The sequence below is a fragment of the Macrotis lagotis genome, chromosome 1, assembly GCF_037893015.1.
Source record: "Macrotis lagotis isolate mMagLag1 chromosome 1, bilby.v1.9.chrom.fasta, whole genome shotgun sequence".
NCBI lineage: Eukaryota > Metazoa > Chordata > Mammalia > Peramelemorphia > Peramelidae > Macrotis > Macrotis lagotis.
Genome location: NC_133658.1, coordinates 171,132,423 through 171,144,392, shown reverse-complemented (window position 1 = coordinate 171,144,392; position 11,970 = coordinate 171,132,423). Strand labels below are relative to the sequence as shown.

Here is an 11,970-nt window from a genome sequence, read left to right as displayed (position 1 = left end):
TTACAAATAAGAAATATAAAGGAAAAATAAGAAATAAGAAAGAGACAGAGTGGAAGGGCTTCCTAGAGAAGATGGGGTTTTTTAGTAGGGTCTTTAAGGAAGCCAGAGAAGGCAGTATACAGAGAGAAGGGAGAATGGGGGAGGACCACCCCAGAGAAAAGACCCAGAGCTGAGAGGGAGTGTCTTCAGACAGGGAGGAAGGTAAAAGACTGAGTTGCCCTAGGCAAGTCCTATAACCTTCTTGCCTCAGTTTCCTCAATTGTAAAACAGGAATCATAGTAGCAGGAATGCTGTGAGCATCAAAGATATTTGTAAGAACTTAACAGTGACTGACAATACATCAGATGATTAATAAATGCTTTTTTTCTTCCTTCTATAAAATTAGTGAAGAGTTGTAAAGAATTTTGTAAACTTTACAGCATTTTATAAATACTAATTGATTGGTATTATTATTATTCTGCTATTTTTCTGCCTGTGTAAACTTGGGCAAGTCACCTTACTTCTTTCTCTATAAAATGAAGGGGTTGGACTTTATGATGCCAAGGCTCATTTTAGCTCTAAATCCTTCTACCAGTCCCTTTCTTAAGTTTTTCCCAAGAAAAGGATGAATTTCAGAAACTTCCAAAGACTTGCATCCCCATGTGGTCCATCAAATATTGATGGAGATAGAGACCACCCAGCCTAGGGTCATCAGTACCTTCTCCCTTTGTCTTGGTTTAAGAAATTCATCTTTTGTTTCTCCTCACCAAATGGGTCAGTTGGTCTCATTCCAGGTACAGAAAAAGATGTGGAAAAAGATACCAATTAACGAGTTGGTGCTAAGATTCTTCTTAAAGGGCAGACTCTCCACTCATCTGTTTATTTGTAGAGATGGGTTTTAAATGGAACTTTCTTAGAAGACCACTGGCTTTTGAGCAGGAGGGAACCAGGTCCCTATCTTCCCAGATCCCACCAGGGTACCCGAGGACCCCAACTGCAGCCCTTTCACCCAACCTTCTTTCCAATGCTCTCTTTCTTTTCCCATGGTGGGGAAGCCAGTTTCTCCTTTCCCATTTTCAGTTCTGGTGCTCTCCTTCCCTCCCAGTAGTGGGCTGGCCCCTCCATGTCTCCCACCTTCCTGGCCAGAGGTCATTCCTATCTGTGGTATAAATAAGAAGCTCCTCTCTACCATCCTTCAGGCAACACAGAGGGCCACTAGTGTAATGATCTGTCTTGTCATTGTAGCCACCAGACCCCAAAGACTCTCCCTCCAATCAGAATATGAACTCTAGGAGAGTCTCAATTTTCTTTTTTTTTCTATCCTTGGATCTTCATCCAAGTTAACACATGAAAGATTTTTCATTCATTCTTCCCTCTCCAGATGAACCAATTGGGGCTTGGGAAGAATAAGTCTGCTATCCAAGACATATATGTTCCATATTAGACTTTAGTCATTAGGGATCAGGAATTAGGAAGCTCCAACATGGAATTCCATGTTGGAATTCCAATTAGGAAGCGCAATGAAAAGAGCTCTAGATTTGAAACTATAATCTGCTGGGGAGCCCAAATCCTTTGGGCATCTGCTTCTCGGCCTGAGTTTTCTCATATGTAAAGTGAGAGAACTGGATAGTCTCTAAGGTCCATGCCGACTCTGAAACATCCTGGTACAGTGTTGGGACTTATCCTGCCTGAGATATAGAGTAAGATAGTAAATCTCAACAATGTACATTGTGGAGCTGCCACCATGACAAGAAAGCAAAATGAAGGGTTTATGAATTTAACCTTCCTTTATTTTATTTTATTTTATTTTTACAGTTGCAGCACTTTGCCAGTGTACCAACTAAGAATGCCAAGAGAAGGTGGGGGATCCCAAAGATCTTTATTTTGGATGAGGCACAGCTTTTAACTCCATTTTTTTTGCCCCAGCTCTCAACTGCCTCAAATTTTTTAAAATTCCTTTCCCAACCAATCACAAAAATAATCAAAAATGCAATCTGAAGTCCTAGTTCACACCATAAAGTCTGACATGAAAATATAGTTGGTCTCTTCTTAGAAAAAAAGGGCCATTTATTAAAATAATTTCTGTAAACTTGGTTAAAGAGGAAATAATCCCCTTCTCATCTTAAGATTTGAGTGAGGAGACTTTTCTTCAAGGTACCAACAACCCCAAGGTCTTGTAGAATCAAAACGGTAGTGTCTTCAAGAAGACCTTTACCCGCTTTTACAATCCTAACAATGATTGTACAAAACACAACAATGGCTCCTGTTTAAAAAAAAAAGTCAAAAAACTACCTTTTTTTGCAAGTGTTGCTTCAATTTCTCAGTTTCAAGACTAGACACCAGCAATATCAAAAAGGACCAAAGGTGAATGAGGCCACTATCCTGAGGGAACCAGAAGTGACACATAGAGCTCTGAACTTTTCTTAATTAAAAAAAAAAAATCTAAAAAGAGAGTGTGACAAAACCAGCATATAAACTTATCAAACATGTAAACTTTATAACATTAGTCTCTCTCTCTCTCTTCTCTCTCTCTCTCTCTCTCTTTCTTTCCTCTCATTTGTCCTCCTCACTCAGTTTCGCACTCCTCTGGAGAACAGATGTCAGCTTCGTCTGTAAAATGGCAGCCAGTTTTTTCGATGTCTTTTTGAGGAAAGCGCTCCCGGGGTGGGCATTGTTCACGTGCAGGTACAAGTCCTCTTGGGTAGGGCCCGTGTAGCCGCAGTCCTCACAGACGTACAGCTTGTCCCGACGCTGCTTGTAGGCGTACTGCTGCTGTACCCCATGGATCTTCTTAAGATGAGACTCCAAAGAGCAGCGTTGGGTGAAAGCCTTGTTGCAGATCTCACATTTGTAGGGGCGGATACCTGGAAGAAAACAAATCAGAAAGAGGGTGTAAAACCCATCCATCAGTCACTGATCAAGAAAGGGAGCCAGTTGCCCAGCTGCTCCCGTGTGTGTGTGTGTGTGTGTGTGTGTGTGTGTGTGTATGTGTTACAATTTTCATCCTAGATGCAATATTTATTTCTAATTAAATTTAAAAAATTCTCAGCACTCATTTTTTAAAATTTTGAGTTCCAAATTCTCTTCCCTCCCATCTTGAGAAGGAAATCATGATTGTAATGATACATGTGAAATCATGCAGAACACATTTCATTATGTTGCAAAAGAAAACACATACATACACACTCACACATGGGAGTTAAATGGAAAAAACCAAAAAAACCCCCCCCAAAAAATGATGAGTAGGATGGTTTCAGAAAAATCCTGGGAAGACTTATATAAACTGATGCATAGTCTAGTGAGCAGAATAGCAAAATATTGTAAAGTGATTAAAAGTGAGTGACTTAGCTACTTTGATAAAGTTAATAACAAAGATACTTCCAAAGGACCCATAATGAAAAATTCTACCTCCAATGAGAGAAGGAAACTGATGAACTTTGAGTACAGATTGAAACTTTTTTTTAACATGATGAAGTACCAGCCCTGGAGTCAGGAAGATCTGAGTTCAAATCCTATCTCAGACCTTAATAAATGCCTGGCTGTGTGACCTTGGGGAAGTCATTTATCCCCATTACCTTAAATAAATAAAAATTTAAAAATTTATTTAAAATACAGTTCAATAGCATTCCACTACAATCATATACCACAATTTTTTAAGCTATTCAAAATTTCCATTTCCTTGTTATGACAAAAAGAGCTGCTACAGGGGCAGCTAGGTGGCGTAGTGGGTAAAGCACTCGCCCTGGAGTCTGGAGTACCTGAGTTCAAATCTGGACTCAGACACTTAATAATTACCTAGTTGTGTGACCTTGGGCAAGCCACTTAACCCAATTTGCCTTGCAAAAAAAAAAAACCTAAAAAAAAGCTGCTATAAATATTTTTCCCTTTTCTTTGATCTCTTTGGAATCTAGATCTAGTAGTGTTTAAAGGGAATATACAATTTTATAGCACTGTGGCATAATTCCAAGCTGTTCTCCATAATGTTTGGATTGATTCACACTAACAAATCATTAGCATACCTATTTTTCCAATTTGTCATTTTCCTATTACTATCATATTAGTCAATCTGATAGGTATGAGATGGTATCTTGGAATGGATTTAATTTTCAATTCTCAAATCACTAGTGACTTAGAGTGGTTTTTCATGTGACTATTAAGAACTGATTTCTTCTTCTGAAATTACTTCTTCATATCCTTTGATTTTTATAAAGTTGGCTTAGTTCCCTACATATATTTGAGAAACTTGCTATAAAATTTTCTCCAGTTTCTTGATTTCTTCTGATTTTAGTTGCATTAGTTTTGTCTTACTCATATATTTTTAATTTCAGTTTAGGTTTCCAAGACTGTGTCTTCATGGGACAAATACCCTAACTGATGTTTACTGAACTGAACTGAATGACAACATGGGGCTCAATTTCAAGGGTTTTAAGGAATAATCAGTAACCAAAAATCCCAGAGAGTAGAACCTCCATCTAATCTAACATATATCTGAATATTGGACTACTTGAAAATCATGAGCAAAAAAATAAGCCCAGACATTATTTATTTATTTATTTTCACATTATTATAATAATCTTAGTGAAAGTAAATGTAAGTCCCCCCTCCCCAAAAAGATAGAGAAACCTCAAAAGAAATAAAGCAAGACTCTGTTCAGATACCATCAGCTCTGTCTCCGGAATGGGTTGCATTCTTTATCATAGGTCCACCAGAGAAGTTGCTTTAATATTTTTCCCAAAGTTGCTATTGTTAACAGTATTATCATCCTCCATTCAATTCGTTCTCATTCCCATTTATTGTATTCTCTCTCTCTCCTTTTGCCAAGTATCTGACCACCCTCTCCTATGATCTTCCCTCTCTTCTAGCATCTACATCCCTGCTTCCCTTCCCCTGTCCCCTTCTCCCATCCCTTTCTTCTCATTTTTCCTCTAGGGTAAGATAGATTTCCTTACCCTGAGTTAGACATTATCTTTCAAGAAATGTATTTATCAAGGAAAGCTGTCCTGATATTCTAGAGTCAAGGGGAAAAAAAGAAATGGAAAGAATCCATCGATCACCAACAGAAATCTTCCAGGAATATTATAGCAAATTTCAGGCCTTCCAGATGAAGAAGAAAATACTGCAAGCAGTCAAAAAGAAACTATTTATATATTGTGGAGCCACAGTCAGGATAACACAAGATTTAACAGCTTCTTCATTAAGAACTAATGTTAAAGAAAATGAAAAGTTTGAAATATGATAAATTGGAGGGCAAAGTGTTAGAAATTACAACCAAGAATCACCTGTTCAGAAAAACTGAATAAAATCCACCAGGGATGGGAAAATGGTCATTCAATGAAAAAGAGAACTTTCAAGCATTTTTGAGGAAAAGATCAGAGCTGAATGAAGAATTTGTTCAAAAATTATATAAAAGAAAAACAAAAAGGTAAACAGGAAAGAGAAATCATAAAGGATTTGATAGGGTTAAAAGGGAAAATGATATTTATGACTCCAAAAATCTTTCTCTTTATAAGAGCAGTTAGAAGGAGTATATACATACACAAAAAGAAGTGTGAGTTGGATATGATACCATGATTATCTTTAAAAAAAAAAATAAGATTTGAGAAACAAAAATAAGATTTGAGAAAGAAGAATGCACTGGGAGACAGGGAAAGAGAATAGCATAAATTATTTCACATACAATGTCCATCAATTGGGAATGGCTGAAAAAATTATGGTATATGTATGTTATGGAACACTACTGTTCTATGGGAATTCAGAGAAGCCAGGAAGGATCTGCATGAACTGATGCTGAGTGAGATGAGCAGAACAAGAAAAACATTGTACACCCTAATAGCAACACGGGGTTGATGATCAACTTTAATGAAAGATTCACTCATTCCATCAGTGCAATAATCAGGGTCAATTTTGGGGTATCTGCAATCTGAACTATTATCTTATTATATAATCTTGCTATCTCATATTTTTTTTTCTTAAGGATATGATTTCTCTCACAACACATTCAATTTAGATCAATGTATACCATGGAAATAATGTAAAGACTAACAGACTGTCTTCTGAGGGGTGGGGGGAAGAGTGAGATTTGGGGATAAATTGTAAAATTCAAAAATAAATAAATAATGTATATAAAAAAGAATTATTTCACATACAAAAAGATTGAAAGAGATTTTACAGGGGAGGGGAAAATGATGAAGCAGGAAGTACATGAACCTTACTCTCATTGGAATTGGTTCAAAGAGGGAATAATGTACACATTATTGTTGGGTGTAGAAATCTATTTTACCTTACAGGAAAGTAGGAAGGGAAGGGGATAAGAAGTAGGTAGGGGGAGCTGCTAGAAAGGAGGGAAGTTTGGGAGGGGCAAAAGTCAGAAGCAAAACACTTTTGAGAATGGACAACATCAAAGGAGAGGGAACAGGAAAAAATGGGGAAAATAGGATTGAGGAAACTACATAATTGGTGATCGATACTATGAAATAATCTTTATTTTTTAGTTCTTTTTTGCAAGGCAATGGGGTTAAGTGGCTTGCCCAAGGACACACAGCTAGGTCATTATTAAGTGTCTGAGGCCGGATTTGAACTCAGGTACTCCTGACTCCATGGCCGGTGCTCTATCCACTGCGCCACCTAGCCACCCCTGAAATAAATTTTTTACAGCGAGTTCCTCCTCTGATGCCTCTAGAAATGACCCTAAGGCTAAAGAAAAAAAAAATGGTGTTACTGATACTAAAGTTGAACATATAGAAAATGGAGTCAAATTTGTAGAAATAAGAACCATTTCTCAAGTAATAACTGCTTAAAAGACATGAATAGATAGCTTTCAAAGTAAACAAAGTTTCTATAGACAGATTAAAAAAATACTCTAAATCACTACTGATGAGAAAAATGCAAATTAAAGTAACTACGGGCTATTACCTCATACCTGTAAAAGTTTGGTTTAATTATACAGGAAAGGAAAAGGACAAATGTTAGAGGGGATGTGGCAAAATTAAAAGACTAATGTACTATTGGTAAAGCTATATATTGATTCAACCATTCTGGAAAGCTATGACCAAAGGGCTCCAGAACCATGTAAAACCTTTGACCAAGCAATATCAATACTCACTCAGTCTATATTCCAAAGAGAGAAAAAACAAAAAGGAAAAGGACCTATGTGTTCAAAAATATTTTATAGGAGCTCTCTTAGGGGTGGCAAAGAATTGAGGATTATCCCTCAATTGAGGAAAGACTGAATATTTGTTGTATTTGATTGTGATAGAATATTATTGTGCTTTAAAAAAATAGTAAGGGCAGCCAGTTGGCACAGTGGATAGAGTGCTGGCCTTGGAGTCAGGAGTATTTAATTTCAAATCCTGCCTCAGACACTTACTAATGACCTAGCTGTGTGACCGTGGGTAAGCCACTTAACCCCACTGCCTTGCAAAAACCAAAAAACCAAAAAAAAAAAAAAAAAAAAAGAGCAGTGACACCGAATGGAGTCCCCAGCTTGTGGCTGTCACCCCAACACTAGCATGGGTTTGAGGGGGGCAACATGTAGCTCCCCAAGGGTCTAGATGGTCCCCGAAACCTTCTGTCCCCTTCTGGTCTATGAGAGGAGCCAGAGCAGGTTGGAGACTAGATAGAAATACCCTCTTTTCACTAAAAGATGAAATATCAAATGGAAAAATTAGGTAATCAAGTGTCAAATACTGATTCTGATGGAAAACAGTTTTGGAGAATAGTATTTTTTTTTTAGGATTTTGCAAGGCAAATGGGGTTAAGTGGCTTGCCCAAGGCCACACAGCTAGGTCATTATTAAGTGTCTGAGGCCACATTTGAACCCAGGTCCTCCTGACTCCAGGGCCGGTGCTCTGTCCACTGAGCCACCTAGCTGCCCCTGGAGAATAGTATCTTGCTCATATACTAAGTAACTACCAGATAAGCCAGGTCAACAGTTAAGGAATCAGACCAGAACACAGACCTCTAGACAGCTTAAACTGCTATAATATAATATGAAGCCAAAATCCTGAACATCCTTCATCCGAGCTCTCTGGAGCCAGAGGCAGGAAGTCAACAAGCATTAACCAACTAGCTCCTTCACGCTAGTCCATGCGCTAAGTGTTAGCAATACAAGAAAGGCAAAAAACTAAACAAAAACTCCCTATCAGTGCCTTGCTCTCAAGGAACTCACATTCCAATGGAGATACATGAAAACAATTGTTTTCACTCACACACACACTTTATCATATAGACTCTCTCTCTCTCTGATAAATTAAAAGATAATTACAGAGAGAAGACCTTTTCCTGCACCACCTAGCGGTTTCTAGATACAGTGGTGCTAATCTGCTCCCTTGGTCTCCCCATCACTCCTCTAGTTGAGGGGTCTCTCTCCCTTTATTATCTAAACTTGAGAGCAGGTGAACACTTTTTTTAAAATTTGTGTCTCTAAAAACTTCCACATAAGAAGTGATTAATATATTTCATTCATTATTACAAATCTTAGAACATCTTCCCCTGTTGAATAATTCAATCCTCTTCATACTTCCGACACTCCTTTTGTTTTTCCTGCCTAGTAAAGGATGAAAACTAGAGTTAAGACAACTCAGAGATGTGAGAAAGTATCACAATCCTAATTAACTGAGTGAAGATGTTAACAAAAAAGTTGAATTTCACAACCTAGCAAAACTAGCTTTTTAAGGTCCTTTGGAGACTTTATCTGGTCCTCCTCCAGCTGTTACTACCATTCCCTCTAAAGTTAATTGTTTTTCATTTACTTTGTATGTACACACACACATACACACTCTTTTGGCATATTAGAATATAAGATTCTAGAGGTCAGTTTTTGTCTTTTTCTTTGTATTCTCAGGCACATAATAAGTGCCTTTTATTTTAGTTTTTGCAAGGCAATGGGGTCAAGTGACTTGCCCAAGGTCACAGGGCTAGGCAATTAAGTGTCTGAGGTCACATTTGAACTCAGGTCCTCCTGACTCCAGGGCTGGTGCTCTATCCACTGAGCCACCTAGCTGTCCCAATAAAGGCCTTTTTTAAACTGATAATTTTATTTTTCGAGATACATATTATGAAAGTTTTTTCAACATTCATTCACATGCATATGCATACTTTTAAGTTATATAATTTCCTTTCATCCTCCCTTTCTACCCCTTCCCAGTAAACAATCAGGTGAATATTGTTTATATATATATTTGTGTTAAACATGTTTATAGATTAGCTATTTTCGATTCTTATAATAAATGCAAGCTGGAGCTAATGGCATGAATAGAACTCTCCATCTGGAGTCAGGAAGACCCGAGTTCAAATTTGATTGCAGATATTTACTAACTAGATGACCCATGGCAAGACACAACTTGTTTGCCTCAGTTTCCTCAACTTTAAAATGGTGAAAGCTGTTATCCACCTCCAGAGACAGAAGTGATGATGAACTGACTATAAATTGAAGTATAATTTTCACACTTTGCTTTTTTTGGAAATATGGCTAATATAGAAATGCTCTACATTATTTTACACGAAGAATTTATAAACAGCTTGAGGGAAGGAAGAAAATTTGGGAACCAGAATTTAAAAAGAAAAGAATACTAAAAATAAGAAGTTATTTGTTCATTTGGCCTTTCAGATTATGATATGGCAAATTCACACACCAGACTTTTAATTTGATTGGTGTATATAATAGAAATTCTGGCCAGAAATTCTTTACATCCAAGGCTTATAAGGCATTCAAAGGGGGAAAAAAAGATATGTTATCAATACTTTAAAAAACTTTCTATCACTTTTTCTCCTTAAAAGAAAAAGGCTGATTTTATACAATACTTTAAGGTTTGTAAATTGCTTTACAGGAGTTTCACAACAACACATTCTCTTTCTCAATTTCCATTTGAATTTCAAGCTCAGAAAGGTTACCTAGCATTGATTAGTCAATAAGCATTTATAGAGTACCTACTGCACGCACTGAAGAAACAGAGATAGGTTAAAAACAGTTTAATAAAGGATGGAAAAACATGCTAGGTAAAAATGAAATGCATTTGATTAGTTGAGAGTAGTATCAGAAGGAAATCACTGAAGTTTTAAAAAGGAGGCTAAGACTGGAAGGGAGCTGGGAGAGCTAGGCACTAACTTCTCTCACCTGACTATATTGCCTTGAAATTTTACTACATAAGAGATTATTCCTAAGGAGTTCCCTCCTTCTATTCCCTTTATTTCTTTTTATTACCATTATCCCTTGAAAGGACCATAAATAAACATTTATTGAACCCTTACTATGTGGCCAAATAGGAGATGTGTTGATTATTTCCTTCTACCTCTCAAAGGGAGTAGGTGGCATAAGTGGCACCAGTCAGCCCTAGAATCAGGAAGACTCAATCTTCCTGAGTTCATATCTGTCCTCAGACACTAGTTGTATGATCTTGGACAAATCACTGAATCCTTTTTGCCTCAGTTTCCCAAACTGTAAAATGGCCTGGAGAAGGATTGACAAACTATTTCAATACTTTTGCCAAGAAAATTCCAAAATGGGACCACATTTTCTCATTTTATAGATGGGGACACTCTCATTATTACTCTATACATTTTCTATGATATCCAAAAATATGCTTGATCTTTATATGACATAAAAGTTTTACCTAGGGACAGCTAGGTGGCTTAGTGGGTAGAGTACCAGTCCTGGAGTCAGGAGGAGGACCTGAGTTTAAATCTGGCCTCAGACACTTAATTAATTACGTAGCTGTGTGACTTTGGGCAAGTCATTTAACTCTATTGACTAACCAAAAAAAAATTATTGTCATGGAAAAAGTTTTACCTAGATTCAACCAACTATTTTATTTCTTGAATGTCTAATAGTCACATTGGATTTGTCTTAAAACTAGATTAGAAAGCAGAGACTTGCAGAGGATTTAAGACAATCATGCACTTAGTAACTATTTTTTTGAAGCTCATGATGACAGACTTAGAACAGAAAATACTCTTAGAAGAGATCTAGTGTCCAGAGTTTAGACTGGATTAGATTATCATTCATTCTTGTCAATTTATAGATAAGGAATCTGAGGACAGAAAGTTTAAGTTACTTGCCTAAAGTCACAAAAGTATTCAGTTAGCAGAGCCAGGATTTGAACTAAGACCCTTAGATTCCAAATCTCTCTACTTAACAGTTGTATGACCCTGGGCAAGTCACTTAACCTGTCTGCCTCAGTTTCCTCATATGTAAAATGAAGATAATAACAGCACCTAGCTTCCAGGATTATTGTGAGGTTAAAATGAAATATTTGTCAAGAGTTTTATAAACCTTAAAATACTTTATAAATACCTGCTATTATTATAATTATTATTATTATTTTATATACTGGCTTTGAAAATAGCAGCATGAAAAAGTTCGGGGGGGGGGCACTGCCTCTCCCACCTCCCCTTGCTGGAAACAGGGCCCAATTTTAATATAAATCCAAAGCCAAGAAATAGGCTACAACAATTTAAAAAGAACCTACCCATTAAAAGCACTATGGTGACAAGAAAGATCAAGATACAAATTCAGAAAAAGACAATAAATCAAAACAGCTACATGCAAAGTCTTAAAGAAAGAAAAAAAAATTGTAAATAAGATCAAATGAGTGTTGGGAGGAAAAATGATAAAGACAATGGAATGGTTTGCCATTTACTTCTCTGGCTCTTTTTATAGGTGAGAAACCTGAGGCAGGCAGGGCTAAGGGACTTCCCCAAGATTATACAGCTACTAAGTCTGAGTTACATTTTTATTTTTTAGGTTTTTGCAAGGCAATGGAGTTAAGTGGCTTGCCCAAGGTCACATAGCTAATTAATTATTAAGTGTCTGAGGCCGAATTTGAACTCAGGTCCTCCTGACTCCAGGGCCAGTGCTTTATCCACTGCGCCACCTAGCCATGCCATGAGTTCACATTTTCACTCTGGTCTTTCCTTACTCCAAGCCCAGTGCCCCATCCTCAGTATCTAGCTGCCAATTCTTAAAAAAAAACCCAGAATTGGCCAAGTTAAAGG

At 37.2% G+C, this 11,970-nt stretch overlaps 1 protein-coding gene across 1 annotated transcript in view; it reads right to left on the bottom strand.

Annotated features, from left to right (window-relative positions):
* Nucleotides 1–1,747: 1,747 nt before the first annotated feature.
* Nucleotides 1,748–11,970, bottom strand: part of OVOL2 (ovo like zinc finger 2) — a 41,707-nt gene continuing 31,484 nt past the window's right edge. The window contains exon 4 of the mRNA XM_074209378.1: nucleotides 1,748–2,843. Within this exon, the coding sequence (XP_074065479.1) occupies nucleotides 2,533–2,843 (311 nt within the window). The 3' untranslated portion in view covers nucleotides 1,748–2,532. The remainder of the gene's footprint in view (nucleotides 2,844–11,970) is intronic.